The 14,923-nt window shown below is 53.7% G+C and overlaps 1 protein-coding gene and 1 long non-coding RNA gene across 4 annotated transcripts; one reads left to right on the top strand and one right to left on the bottom strand.

The window, feature by feature from the left end:
• Positions 1-2,538: 2,538 nt before the first annotated feature.
• LOC139010824 (uncharacterized) lies at positions 2,539-9,195 on the bottom strand. The gene is made up of 3 exons (XR_011471563.1): positions 8,920-9,195; positions 7,076-7,373; positions 2,539-3,093 (listed from the first exon to the last, which is right to left on the bottom strand). It is a non-coding gene; the product is annotated as an uncharacterized lncRNA (long non-coding RNA).
• Positions 8,939-14,574, top strand: DOHH (deoxyhypusine hydroxylase). Of its 3 annotated transcripts, none has more exons than XM_070415781.1 (5): positions 8,939-9,231; positions 11,636-11,953; positions 12,784-12,860; positions 13,437-13,677; positions 14,021-14,574. In XM_070415781.1, the coding sequence occupies exons 2-5, from the start codon at positions 11,680-11,682 to the stop codon at positions 14,338-14,340; spliced, it is 912 nt and encodes a 303-aa protein (XP_070271882.1). In that variant the 5' UTR covers positions 8,939-9,231; positions 11,636-11,679; the 3' UTR covers positions 14,341-14,574. The 3 variants fall into 3 exon arrangements, with proteins under 3 accessions (XP_070271882.1, XP_070271880.1, XP_070271881.1); XM_070415779.1 differs by having other exon boundaries at positions 8,939-9,279; XM_070415780.1 differs by lacking the exon at positions 8,939-9,231 and adding an exon at positions 9,342-9,675.
• The last annotated feature ends 349 nt before the right edge of the window (positions 14,575-14,923 follow it).

Genomic DNA, 14,923 nt, shown 5'->3' with positions numbered 1-14,923 from the left:
AGGAAGTCTCTCACTCTGCCCAGGCTGGGGCAGGGGGCCAGGCTGAATGCCCACGCTGAGATCAGAACTATAGGTGTGGTGGTTTCAACTGTGTTCCCCAAAATGCCATGTCCACATCCTGACCCCTGAGGCCTGGAAATGAGACCTTATTTGGAAACTGGGTCTTTGCAGATGGAACCAAGTTAAGGTGAGATGATCATGGAGTAAGGTGAGCCCCAACCCAGTGACTGGTGTCCTTATAGGAAAAGGGAGATGTGGACACACACAGGGAGACCACCACAGGAGACGAGGCAGAGACTAGAGCGATGCATTTTCAGCCAAGGACCAGCCATCACCCAAAGCTGGAGGAGACAGGAAGGACCCTCTCTGGAGCCTTCAGAGGGAGTAGGGCCCTGCGGGCACCTCGAGTTTGGACTCCTGGCCTCCACAGCCTTGCTCAAGTGCAGAGGGGCCTAGAACAGAGGGTGTGAGAAGCTGCAGGTTTCTGTCCTGCTATCAGGCTCTCACAGGTCCGCAGGCTCAAGGTTCCAAGTTCCCTGACAGACACAGACCGTGCTTTGGGCGTGGCTTCCGTATCTGCTTCCTGCATCCCTGGGCCTATCTCCTTCCCTCAGAGCGGCACTCCTGACCCTGTAGCTTTCCAGTGTCAACACTGGTGTGAACATTAGCCTGAGCCACACAACATGACGACACGGTGCACTTGCCAGCCAGGCAAAACGGGCTGCAGAGTCAGTCATCTGGGGTCAACTTTGGAACGCACAGGAAGACAATAAAATAATAATAATCAGAATGGCAGCTTCATGAGGCCAGAGACAATGTTTCATTCTGTGTCCTCCAGGCCTGGGACAGTGCCTGCCACACAGTAGGTGCTCAATAAATATTTGTGACATGAATGACTGAATGTCTTAAACCCGTAGTTGGCACATCAAAGTGACTTTGCTGCTAAGAATGGCATATTGAATCCGTTATTCATTTAAAAATATTGATTGATTGATTTGAGAGAGACAGGAAAGGAGAGAGACAGAGAGAAACATCAGTTTATTGTTTTACTTATTTATGCATTCATAAATAAGTAAAACAATGTGCCCTGACCAGGGATCGAACCCACAACCTTGGTGTATCTGGATGATGCTCTAACTGAGCAACCAAGCTCCCTGGCCAGGGCTAATGAAAAATTTTTTTTGTTAATCTTCACCTGAGGATATTTTTTTCTATTGTTTTTTTTTTTTTTTTAGGCTTTTATTTATTTTATTTTATTTTTTTTAATTAAATTTTTATTGTTCAGATTACATTTGTTCCTCTCCCCCCCCCCGATAACTCCCCTCCTTCCAGTTCCCGCCCCACCCTCCGCCCTCACTCCCCACCCACTGTCCTCATCCATAGGTGCACGATTTTTGTCCAGTCTCTTCCCGAATCTCCCATTCCCCTTACCCCCCCAAAAATAGTCAGTCCATTCCCTTTCTATGTCCCTGATTCATTATAATCACCAGTTCATTCTGTACATCAGATTATTTATTCACTTGATTCTTAGATTCACTTGTTGATAGATGCATGTTTGTTGTTCACAATTTGTATCTTTACCTTTTTCTTCTTCCTCTTCTTAAAGGATACCTTTCAGTATTTCGTATAATACTGGTTTAGTGGTGATGAACTCCTTTAGCTTTTCCTTGTCTGTGAAGCTCTTTATCTGACCTTCAGTTCTGAATGATAGCTTTGCTGGATAAAGTAGTCTTGGTTGTAGGTTCTTGGTATTCAGCACTTTGAATATTTCTTGCCATTCCCTTCTGGCCTGCAAAGTTTCTGTTGAGAAATCAGCTGACAGTCGTATGGGTATTCCCTTGTAGGTAATTGAGTCTCTTTCTCTTGCTGCTTTTAAGATTCTCTCTTTGTCTTTTGCTCTTGGCATTTTAATTATGATGTGTCTTGGTGTGGTCCTCTTTGGATTCCTTTTGTTTGGGGTTCTCTGCGCTTCTTGGACCTGTAAGTCCATTTCTTTTACCAGGTGGGGGAAGTTTTCTGCCATTATTTCTTGAAATAGGTTTTCAATATCTTGCTGTCTTTCATCTTCTGGCACCCCTATTATTCTGATGTTGGTACGCTTGAAACTGTCCCAGAGGCTCCTTACACTATCTTCACACTTTCGGATTCTTTTTTCATTTTGCTTTTCCAGTTGGGTGTTTTTTGTCAAATCTTTGGTTTGATTCTTGTGCTCCTCTGGTCTGCTATTGGGTATAATATTCTTTATTTCAGTCCGTGTATGCTTACTTTCTAATTTCTTTATCGTAGCATCGAGGGTCTCATTAGTTTTCATGAGGCTCTGCACAAATTTATGGCAAGCCCTCAAAATTGCGATTCTTAGCTCCATATCCTCCATTTCTGTCATGTTTTTTTGTCTCCGCATCTTTTATGCTTTCTTGGTGCACCCCCTTGTGGTCTTTGTGCGCAGTCTTGTTCTAGCCAAGCCTTAATTGTTGTAGTTAACACTAGAGGGATTTGACCACCAGGCCGACTGGCTGCAGGAAACAGCTGTGTGGAAAACGTCTGCCTTCTGGGGAGGCGCTAATCCAGCCTTTGCCTGAGGCGATCGGCAAATGGTTGTGCGCAGGGTTTGGGCGGGGCGGGATCCACAGGGCGGGCGGAGGGAGCAGTTATGGCCGCTCTCAGTCCCGTTCCCAGAGGCTCTGCTTCTCAGAACCCCGGCAGCCGCTGCAAACTTCGGAGAGAAAGCTGCCCTCAGGTTCCAACTGATGCCGGATAATCCCGCTTCTCCAGTTTGAGTCTGGGTCCCTAGAGACTCGCCCGGATCTGGAGCCCAGAGTCTGAGACTCACTCCCGACCGAAAACGACAACCGCGCCCTCAGCCACCATCCCGCTTTGCGCGCGCACCTCGGTACCTTTGTATTTTCCTCACTGCGCCGCCTCTGAGCCTCGGTTTGCTGTTCTCTTTCCTTCTAGTTGTAGAGTCTCTCTTCAGCCAGCTTTCCTGTGGTTCTGGGTGATGTCCGTTCCGTCTTTTAGTTGTATTTTTGAAATGGTTGTTTGCGGCAGCGGTCTCCGGTGTTTACCTACGCCGCCATCTTGGTCTCCTCCTCCCTATTGTTTTTTTGAGAGTGGAAGGGAAAGACGGGGAGAGAGAGAGACATTGATGTGAGACACATTAACTGGTTGCCTCCTGCATGTGCCCCAACTGGGGCTGGGGATCAAACTTGCAACCCGGGTACGTGCCCTTGACCAGGAATAGGATCCGAGACCCTTCAGTGCACTGGCCAATGCTCTAACCATTTAGCAACACTGGCCGGGGCCAATCCTTTTTTTTCTCTGAATAGGTTTTATTACACACACAGGGATGGGGCTCAGTCCTCCTTGGCTGCTGCTTTCTTCATGGCTGCAAGGACATCACTCAGCTGCTCTCTCTTGCTCTTGGCAGGACGTGTGTCCCCACCCTTTTCTTCTTTTTTTAAAAATATATCTTTATTGATTTCAGAGAGTAAGGGATAGGGAGAGATAGAAACATCAATGATGAGAGAAAATCATTGATCGGCTGCCTCCTGCACGCCCCCTACTGGGGACCAAGCCAGCAACCCGGGCATGTACCATTGACCGGAATTGAACCCAGGACCCTTCAGGCCACAGGCCCACGTGACACTCTATCCACTGAGCCAAACCAGCTAGGGTCAAAAAATATTTTTATTGATTTCAGAGAGGAAGGAAGAGGGAGAGATAGAAACATCAATGATGAGAGAGAATCACTGATTGGCTGCCTCCTGCATGGCCCCTACTGGGGAAGGAGCCCACAACCCAGGCATGTGCCTTGACTGAGAATCAAACCATGACCTCCTGGTTCATAGGTCAACGTTCAACCACTGAACAACACCAGCAAGGCTATTTTTTTAAGGTTTTAAAATTGATTTTTAAAGAGAGAGGAAGGGGGAGAAAGAGAGAAACATCGATGGGAGAGATAAAAATCGATCAGCTGCCTCAAGCATGTCCCCTACCAGGGATGGAGCCTGCCACCCAGGCATGCGCCCTGACCGAAATGGAACTAGCAATCTTGCGGTGCATGGGATGATTCCCAACCAACTGAGCCACACTGGCCAGAGCTATTTAATCAGTCCCCCTATTGATGAATGATTCATTTATTCCTTCCTCAAATACTTACTCAGCACCGGCTATGTGCCAGGTGTGTAACAGTTGCTGTGGTCCACTTAGTGATGTGCCGGAGCCGTGTGTATTGACTCCCCAAACTCAACGTCAGGAATTAATGAGTGGACCACGGTGGGACTATTTCCACCAAAGGAACTGGCAAGCACTACAAAACAGGAATCTATTTTTTATTTTCCAGCCAGACTGCATCAGATCAGACACAAATCCCTGCTCTCATGGTAATTATATTCTAGTGGGGAAGACAGATAGTAACCAAAATAATTAGAAAGTCATATAGTAAAATATAGAGGCCATGGAGGAAAATAAAGCAGGGAACTGGACAAAGGAATGCTGGGAATGAGGCTATGATTTGAATTAAAGTGTTCAGGGAAGGCTTCACTGAGGAGGTAACATTTGAGCAAAGGAGCAAACGTTTCAGCGAGAGAGTGAACAGAAGTATTTGGAGGGAAAATGTTTCAGGTGGAGTGAACAGCATGTGCAAAGGAAGAACAGCAGGAGGTTCATGTGGCTGGAGCAGAGGGAGCAAGGGAGAAAGAAGGGGGAGGTGAGAGCAGAGAGTGGACAGGGGCAGGCAGTGCAGGGTCTTGTGGGCCTCTGGGAGGACTTGGGCTTGTACCCCAAAGGAGGTAGGAGCCCTAGAGGGCTGTGGACAGAGCAGAGATGAGACCTCACTTGGGTGCTCACAGGCGCCCTATTGTGGCTGCTGCGGAAGGTACAGACTGTAGGAGAAGCGCGGGGGAGGGGGGGGGGGCGCCCAGGATCTAGGGTGGAGGGTACTTGCACTGGTTCAGGTAAGTGATGATAGAGGACTGGACCCCATGGAGGCAGAGGCTGGGCTGTTAGTATTTTTGCTCAGCCCATCCCCTTTTCTTTGCTATTTCAAATAATGTTGCAACAAGTGGTTCATTTTCATTTTTTAAATTTAAAAAGTTTTGAATTTTTAACATTTTAATACAGTTCAGATCTGTGTGTCTGGTTCATTTCAGCTCCTTCACTACCAAACCTGGGGGCAGGGACTGCTTCAGTTTCTCTGCCTTCTCTTTGCGTGGACCAAGACAGAAAGATATCTGCGGCATCAGACTTTAAACTTCACATTATCCTTATTTTTCTTGGTCTTGACAGCTCTGTCCTCCGTGCGCCTGGCTGGCTGTGAGCAGGAAGTCCTTGATTTCCCCAATGTTGCCAGGCCTGGCGAGGAGGCACGCGGAGAGCCTGCGGCTGGCACCTCGGATTACCCCACTATTCTGTGTACCGTCCAAGAGGTACTCAGAGCAAGAAGAGCCTTTTTACTTCCTAAGAAACACTGCTGTAGTGCTCGATTTGTCAGCACATGTGCCAAAAATAAAAAGAACTCTGCTCTCTTAAATTCGTCAAAATGGATCTGTAGATGCAAAGGTTTTGCATTCAAAAGTTAAAACATTTCAAATGTTTAAGCTTGAAATGTTCAAACACTGAAAAAAGAAGTAGCCCTCCTTCCTCCCCCACCAATTTTTCTAAAGGTTTATTATGAAAACTTCCAAATGCATAGAAAAGTTGAAAGAATTTTACAGTGACTTGTCATTTGCCCACAGTCCATTTTCTCCAATTGCCATTTTCTATATTTGCTCTATTATATACCTATCCATAAATATGTCAAATTTTTTATGCATCTCAACAAAAAAATCACACTTATTAGGATGGCTATCAAAAATTGGAAAATGACAAGTGTTGGTGAGAATGTGGACAAACTGGAACCTTTGTGCACTGTTGGTAGCTGCTGTGAAAGAGTCTGGCGGTTTCTCAAAAAGTTAAACATAGAGTTACCTATGACCCAATAGTTACACTCCTAGGTATTTGCATATCCATGTCCACCGAAGCATGATTCATAATAGCCAAAAGGTGGGAACAACCTGTGTCTATCCATAGATGAAGAGATAAACAAAATGTGGTCTATCCAGTACAATGCAATATTATTCAGCCTTGAAAAGGGAAAGGAATTCTGGCAAATGTTACCATGTGGATGAACCTTGTGGACATGCTCAGTGAAATAAGTCAGACACAAAAGGACAAATATTGTATGTTTCCACTTTATGAGGTCCCTAGGGGTGTCAAATTCACAGAAACAAAAAAATATAATAGAGGTTAATAGGTAATAGGGCCTGAGGCCACTGTGAATAATGCTGCTATGAACATGGGTATACAATTGTTAGGGTCCCTGCTTTCGTTTCTCTTGGGTATAGACCTATGGTAGTTCTATGTTAACTTTTGGAGGAACCACCATACTGGTTTGACACAGTCACTTAAAAACTCTCTTCTTCTTGTGTGAACAGCATCCTAGTGACAGCCTGTGGCGGCTTGGACCGTTATGGGGTGGTAAAGATGAGTGAAGTGACTAGATTCAGACTCTATTTCAGAGGTAGAGTCAACAGGACTGTGGGTGGACGGGATGGGGAGGCTAATGGTGCTGTCTCCCCAGTACTCAAGTCAACATCCTTGTACTTATACTTGACAGAATAAGACTCTCCTAAATTTCATATCCAATCCACCTGCAAATCCTGTTTTCTCCACCTTCAAAATTAATCCAGAATCCCATTGTCTGTTTTTTTCACACACGAGCCTGAATGACCCTCTTCTAAAAAAAAAAAAAAAACATCACCAGATGATATGCTTGAGAGAGAGGAAGGGGGAGAGAGACATGGATCGTCTGCCTCCCGTACACACCCCTTTTTTGGTGTAGGGAGGACACTTCAACTAACCAAGCCACCTTGCCAGGGCCTGAACGATCTTCTTAACATCTGAGTCAGGGTATGTGTATCCCAGATTATGACAAGACCAGTGGCTTCTCAAGGGTAAAGCCTGCAGCACCCATGGGTTAAATGAAATCTTCTATCTATCCATACTAATAAAAGAGAAAAACGTAAATTGACCGTACCTTCATGACGCACTAGCCAATCGGGAGTATGCAAATTAACCCAACAAAGATGGCGGTTTAATTTGCATACACAGGCGCTGAGTGGCCGGGGGCAGAGTGGGATGCTTGTGTCATCGCCATGGCTACAATGCAGGTGTTCTGCACCGCCTCTGGGCAGCGTGGGAAGATGGAAAGGTGGCTCTGAGCTGGAACGAAGGCAGAAAGGCGGCTCCAGGCTGGAGCGAAGGCGGTGCCAGCAGCCAGGGAAAGGCAGGCCCATTCTTGCACGAATCTTCGTGCATCGGGCCTCCAGTCCTATCTAATAATAGACAAAGATGGTAATTGACCGTACCTTCGATACGCCTCCCATCAGCTAATCAGTGTGATATGCAAATTAGCCACCAACAAAGATGGCAGCTAATTTGCATACTGCAGGCAGGGCGGAACAGTGTGAGCTACCATCCGGGCCCTGTGTGCAGCCCTGGGCGGCGGGACTTAGGCGGCACAATCACGCTGCCTAAGCCCTGCCCCCAGCCGGGACCCCCCCATGTGCCACCTAAGCCCTGCCCCCAGCTGGAACCCGTGTGCCGCCTCAGCTCTGCCCCCAGCCTGGACCCCCGTGTGCCGCCTAAGCCTCGCCGCCAGCCGGGACCCCATGGTGATCCGAGAGCAGGAAAGTGCTGCCCATAGGCAGCACCCAGCAGGGCCTGCCCTGGATCGCCGTGGCGATCCAGCAATCGGTGAGCAGGAAAGTGTGGCCTGTTGGCAGCACCCAGCAAGGCCTGCTCCTGGGTCACTGTGGGGATCCCAGAGCAGAAAAGTGCGGCCTGCAGGCAGCACCCAGATGGGCCTGCTCCTGGGTTGCCATGGCGATCCCAGAGTAGGAAAGTGCGGCCCGCAGGCAGCACCCAAGAGGGCCTGCCCCCGGGTCTCTGAGGTGATCTGGAGATCCGTGAGCAGGAAAGCGCAGCCTGCAGGCAGCACCCCACCCTGGCCACAGCTCAAGGGAGAGTACAACACACAGTGGAGGCCAGGAGCCTGAGAGATCAACACAGAGGGGTGCCTGCTACAAGCCTCCACGGTGTGGCTGGGGGCAGGCCCCCAGCAGACAGACAGACAGACACACACACACACACACACACACACACACACGCACAGCCTGCTCTGAGCCTCCAATGTGGCTGGGGGCAGGCCCCCAGCGGACACGGATGGACACACACACACACACACACACACACACGGCAACTGCTCCAAGCCTACATGGTGCGGCTGGGGGCAGGCCCCAGCAGACAGACAGACACACACACACACACACACACACACACACACGATGCCTGCTCAGAGCCTCTGCTGCCAGACTGTGGCTGTCAGTAGGACATCCACTGAGGACTCCCGGACTGTGAGAGGGGCAGGCTGGGCTGAGGGAACCCCCCACACCCCAGTGCACGAATTTCATGCACCGGGCCTCCAGTGTATATATATAAAAGCCTAAGCAACCCTTACCACCCATTCAGTGGATGGGTCGCTGTGACAAGCACTGACCACCAGGGGGCAACACTAAGGGAGGAGCTGCCCCCTGGTGGTCAGTGCGCCAACTTCCCCCGGCCAGCCAATCTCTCCCAGTCCGCTAATCTCCCCTAGTCCCTCCCCCCAGCCGGCCTCGGGATCGCGGGCCAGGCCGAGGGACCCCACTCATGCCCGAATTCGTGCACCGGGCTTCTAGTCTTTTAATAAATCCTTCAATTCTCAGTCTTGGCCACGCCCTAGAGCTTTGATCCCGCTTCCGGGACGCTGCGCATGCTCTGTCGCTAACCCTTCTTCCCCCCCCGCCCCCCAGCCCCACCCCCGGCTGAATCGGCACAAACCATTTTCAGTTGTGTCTGGTGAGGAGGCTCCAAGACTCTCTTCCGGGGACAGAGTGGCGTTGCGCTCCGCCTTCCCTGAGGAATACGCTTGGGTGCTGCCTGGTGTGGAAGTGTGAGCCACGGCGCCGGGGCCCACTCGCGCTTCCGGGCGTCCTCTCCCGCGGAGCTTGGGCGGCGTCCTCTCCCTTCCGGCGCGGCGGTGGTGCGGTCCGTCGGTCACGTGGGCGGCAAGATGGCGGCCCCCAGAGCACGCTGCCAGCATTGCGGTCCGTGAGGCGGCCGCGGCGGCTGCGGGGGAGACCGGACGGCGAGGTCTGCGTTTCTGGAGCTCGTTTGGGCGATCCGGCGGCGGGGAGCACGGTGCGGGGCCGACCTGGCGGGCGGGCGGGCGCGGGGAGGACGCGTCATGGGGCGGGGGTCCCGGCTCTGGGACTCATTGGCTGGCGGTTCGAGGCACCTCCTCCGGAGGAGGCCGGCGAGCTCTTTCTTCCACCGGGTTCTGGGGACCCTGTCTCCGAGGATCCCTTCGCTGGGGACCCAGCGCGTGTTGGGGGGCCCATGTCAGGCGACTCCTTTCTCGGGGTCCTGGGAGAACCAGTTCGTGGGGGACCCGCGTAGACAGACCTGGAGGCATCGGGTCCCTAGGAGTCTTCCGAGCGAAGGGGTCCGGCGCGCAGCCCCGCGGGATTCCGCGTGGGGCGACCCCTCCGGAGGGGGAAGCCGAGTTCCCGGAAGTCGTTTTGCTGGGAATTGCTGGTACAGAGCGGTCTCTAGGAGGGAAGGGGTTTCGGGGATCCAGGTCTCCTCTCCCTCCATCCCTTTCTCGTTCACCTTGTCTGTCTGTGTCTGAGGCCTTCCCAGGGGTGAGCGGATTCCCGCAGCCCCACGCCCACACCTGGTCCCCTGCCCACCGAGAAGCGATGGGCCCCGGGGTGAGCCGCGGGCCCGGCGGTGGGTGTCCCCTCCCTGTCCCGGGCGCAGAGGCGGTGCGGGCCCCTGGAAGCAGCACCGGCTCCGGCGGCTGTGCCTGCGGCTGGAGGAGAGGCTGCTGATGGGATGCCGTGCGGGAGGGGCCGGGAGGGGCGGGGAGGCGCCCGCGCGGTGCTGGGGGCTGGGAGCATAACTTCAAGCGCTGCGACCGCGAGGTCCCGGCCCCTTCGGCCCTTTTGCAGGGACGGCAGGTGCGTCCGTGTGTACATGGCTTCGGTGCGGGCCTGGCAGGCAGTGGATGTGCAGTTCATCCGACAGATACTCGCCAAGGCCCGTCAGGAGTCACTCACTCCTGGCGGCTGTGGGTTCTGACTGTCCCTCACGCAGGAGTCACCCCCTCTGATGGTCACCTGCGCGCCAGCAGCTGCACCGCCCTCGCCCTCGCGGAGCCTGGTGGAACCTGCTCTGCTGCTGCTGCTGCTGCTGCTGCTGCTGGGAGCAGGGGCCGCGGGGGTCAGGGGGCCGCCGCCACCGCTTGTCAGGTTTATTACGCTTTCCTCCAGGAGAGCGTTCCCCTCCTTCCAACCTCAGCCGTGTCGTTTCATCTTATTTCATCCATTCAACACAGTGCCTGGTTTAGAGCTCAACCGCCTGGGTTTCTAACTTTTCACATTGCTTTAAGCAAGCCTTTAACTAAACTCTCTGTGCTTGCTTCCTCTCCTGTAACATGGCAACCATCGCAGTCCCTGCCTCACCTGGTTATGGTGGGGCTTGCATGGCTCCTGACTGCAAAGGGCGTAGAAGAGTGGCGTATGCACATGCTCTGTGGATGTCAGCTGCTGTGACTGTGGGTGGTTCTCATTGAGGGCCCCCTGTGTGCTGGGGTGCAGCAGTGACCAGAGACGCGAGCTTTCAGAGTCTCCTAGTCTAGTGAGGCGTCAGAAGGGCCACGGCCAGCTAAACCAGTAAACTCGCAGTTCGGTAGCTACTAGTGGTAAGTGCTGCCAGGAAAGATAGAGCAGAACAAGGGGGAAGAAACAGGAGCAGCATGGGAGGTTGTGATCAGCGAGGCTTCTCTGAGGAGGTGACATTTGAGGCTCAGGAAGTGAGAGAGCGGGGCACTGCAGAAAGAGTTCCCGAGGGGCAGAACAGCTTGGGCAAAGGCCCTGGGGCAGGCATGTGCCTGGTGTGTTGGAGGAACGCGAGGAGGCCTGTTTGGAATGGAATGAGTGAAGGGAAGGGAGGAAGTGAGGGTGGGAAGGGCACCTAGGGCCTTGGGGACTCCCAGGGAGTTTGGAGTAATAAGGCACCACAGGAGGGTTTTGCAAGGGAGCCACAAGTTCGGTTTATATGCGGAAAGGATTCTGTATCAGTCACCTGTGCTGTGTAACAAGTTACACAGTGTTTCTTACGACCTACCCTCATAAGTCACACTCATTTCTTCCATATCCTGTTGTTTACACAGGTCAGTCCTGTTCATTGTGGGAGGGGGCCACACTGGGCAGATACCAAGAGGTGGGGGTCATGGGGAGCTCTCTTGGGGACCAACTACCACAATCTCTGGCTGCTGTGTGGAGAGCAGACCCGCGGAGGTAATTGCTGATATGCAGGCCAAAGACCCTGGGGAGGTCCACACAGTAAGCAGGTGGGGCCAGAGCCAGGCTTTCACCGAGATATCCAGGCTGGACAGCAGGTCGGAAGCCACGTGGCCAGGTTCTAAACTAAATGAACAAGTCATTGAGCAGGAGGGCGCCTCTAACCTGGCCTTCTGGTTTTCTGTGGTAAGGTTCTTGTGCCGAGAGGAGCCTCGGAAGGAAAAAGGCGTGCACCATGGTGACGGAGCAGGAGGTGGAGGCCATTGGGCAGACACTGGGTGACCCCCAGCAGCCCCTGCAGGCCCGCTTCCGGGCACTCTTCACACTTAGAGGGCTTGGTGGCCCAGATGCCATTGCCTGGATCAGCCGGGCCTTCAGTGATGACTCCGCCCTGCTCAAGCACGAGCTGGCCTACTGCTTGGGCCAGATGCAGGACCGCCGCGCCATTCCTGTGCTGGTGGATGTGCTGCGTGACACCCACCAGGAGCCCATGGTGCGCCACGAGGCAGGTGAGTGGTGAGGGGAGGGCATGGGCACCCTCTGCTTCTCACTCATACACGGTGCCAGCCAGGGCTCAGCACGTCTCTGTAAAGGGCAGGTAGTAAGTGTTTTCAGTCCCACTGGCAGACAGGCTGTCCTACAACTCAGTTCTACTTTTGTAGCATAAAAGCCACCATAAACCAGAGTCAACAGATGGGTGGGACCACATGGATGCTGAGATTTGAATTTCATATAATTTTCATGTGCCATGGAATATTATCCCTTTGATTAAAAAAGGTTTTTTTTAGCCCTGGCTGGTATTCTCAGTGATTAGAGCACCATCCTGTGTACCAAAGGGTCGTGGGTTCGGGCCAGGGCACATGCCCAGGTTGCAGTTTTGACCCCCAGTTGGGGCATGTGCATGAGGCAACTGATGGATGTTTTTCACATCGATGCTTAAACTATAAAAGCCATTCTATGTGCATATAAAAACAGATGGTGGGCCAGAACCGGTTTGGCTCAGTGGATGAAGTGTCGGCCTGCGGACTAAAAGGTCCCAGGTTCAGTTCCGGTCAAGGGCATGTACCTTGGTTATGGGCACATCCCCAGTGGGGGGTGTGCGGGAGGCGGCTGATCGATGTTTCTAACTCTCTGTCCCTCTCCCTTCCTCTCTGTAAAAAATCAATAAAATATATTAAAACAAAAAAACAGATGGTGGGCTGTAGATTGCCAGCCCCTTTTTCATCTATTCATGTCATTCACTGGACAAACGTTTCTGAGTGCCTGTTGTGCGCTTCCCCTGCGGTGCCTAGGTCCTTTCTACTAATCGACATGAACGCTCTCTGCCTGCTCTTCTTAGGGGAGGCTTTGGGCGCCATCGGGGACCCAGAAGTTCTGGACATCCTGAAGCAGTACTCCACCGACCCTGTTGTCGAGGTAACTCGGCCGGGCCCTCCCTCTCCCTGCCCTCGCCTGGACCAGCCCCAGGCCCGGGTCTGTTTGCAATGGTGACTGCTTGACTAGGAATTCTGGAGAGAGGTGCAGTCAGGATGGATGCAGGCTGCTCCCAAACTGGGCACAACTGAACACTTCGTTTCCATCCAAACCCACCCTGCCCTGGGCCATGAGTCACTGTGGAGCTGGCCTCACCTCTCTGGCGCCTCCATTGTCCATCTCTCTCATGGCTACTCATCACCTGTAGGATAAAATTACAAGTCCTCACTGTGGCCCACACGCCCATAGTCTGTTCTGACCACTTGTATTCAGGTCACCTTTGTGGTTAGCTCCCCCTCAGTTCTCCCCTGACAGGTCTGGCAGGTCCTGCCTCGGGGCCTTTGCATTGGCTGCTTCCCCCTGACTCCATCTCTCACTTGGTTCTGATGTCACCCCCACATTGAGCTGTTCCTTGGCCCTGTCTCCCTTATTCCTCCCTAATTACCCCCAGAGAATAGGAAGGGGGCCCACAGGCCCACCACCGTGTCCCCAGGGGCCGCCTGCCACCTTTCTCTGCAGGTGGCTGAGACGTGCCAGCTGGCCGTCTGTCGGCTGGAGTGGCTGCAGCAACACAGCGGGGAGCCAGCAGCAGCAGGGCCCTACCTCTCTGTGGATCCGGCCCCTCCGGCCAAGGAGCGGGATGTGGGGCGGCTGCGGGAAGCGCTACTGGACGAAGCCCTGCCGCTGTTCGACCGATACCGAGCCATGTTCGCCCTTCGGGATGCCGGTGGCGAGGAGGCTGCCCTGGCGCTGGCTGAGGGTGAGGAGGGGCCCCCGGGTGAGGCTTAGTGGCTGCATCTGTGACATGGAGTGACTTGTCCCAGGGATGTGCACCCTGGGCCTGGCCCCAGCACTTCCCCACGGGCTTTACACAAATTAACTCCTGCTCAGAGGTGGGTGGGCAATCTTAGAGGCAAGGAGACTTGCCTAAGGGCACACACCCAGTCAGCAGAGTAGAGCCTCCACAACCTGGCTCCAGCATCCTTCATGTCTTCCTGTCATCACTTGTCTCTGCCCCTGGGTGCCCAGCCCCATGTCCCCGCTTGTCCTCAGCTTCTCTGACGGCACTACACAGCCAGTGATTCCTCTGCTCCCTCCCGCAGGCCTTCACTGTGGCAGCGCCCTCTTTCGCCATGAGATCGGCTACGTTCTAGGCCAGCTGCAGCACGAGGCGGCTGTGCCCCAGCTGGCTGCGGCCCTGGCCCAGAGGACTGAGAGCGCCATGGTGCGACATGAGTGTGCGGAGGCCCTGGGAGCCATTGCCCGCCCCACCTGCCTGGCTGCCCTGCGGGCCCACGTGGCCGACCCCGAGCGCGTGGTGCGGGAGAGCTGCGAGGTGGCCCTGGACATGTACGAGTATGAGAGGGGCCCGGCTTTCCAGTACGCGGATGGGCTGGAGCAGGTGCGCTCGCCCTCCTCCTAGAGCTGCTGCCCGCCTGGTCCGGGGCCTCTACCCGGAGGACTCAGCATATAAACTGAATTTGTGTGAATCGGATCTTGCTTCCCTGGCTCCCTGAACCTGCTCACTTGGCCGGATCTCAGCAGCTTTTGCATCTTGATTACCCCCAGGACGAGGCTGAGGTCTCTGCTGTCCTCCCGACTGAGGGCCTAGCACAGGCTGCAGTGTACGGGTGGGATGTCAGCATGGGAGCGAGGATCTGGGGGTGGGGGTGCAGGGGTGGGGCTGTGCTCTGGGGAGGTTGTGTGGCCCAGCTTCTCCAGGAATGAGGGGGTGCAGAGAAAGGCACTGTGGGGGAATCTGTGCCCAGTGGGCCTGGGCAGGGTCTGGGCCTCTAACTCCCCACCTGGGGCCCTGGGTGGGCTGGGCTAGGGACTTGGGACAAGTGACAAACAGGCCCCAGGCACTGCTTAAGTGGAATATTAAATTATTTTTGCCAAGCAATCACTGTGTGTGTTGGGAGGCTGCGGGGCTTAAGTTGGCTCCTCTCAAGGAGCATCTAAGTGTGGGTTCGGGGTGGGGGGCATTTGGAGAGCTCAACTCTGCG

This window comes from Myotis yumanensis, unplaced genomic scaffold, assembly GCF_028538775.1.
Source record: "Myotis yumanensis isolate MYYU_CA2020_CCGP unplaced genomic scaffold, mMyoYum1.0.hap1 SCAF_5, whole genome shotgun sequence".
Taxonomy (NCBI): domain Eukaryota; kingdom Metazoa; phylum Chordata; class Mammalia; order Chiroptera; family Vespertilionidae; genus Myotis; species Myotis yumanensis.
This window is presented reverse-complemented; position numbering and strand designations above follow the sequence as displayed.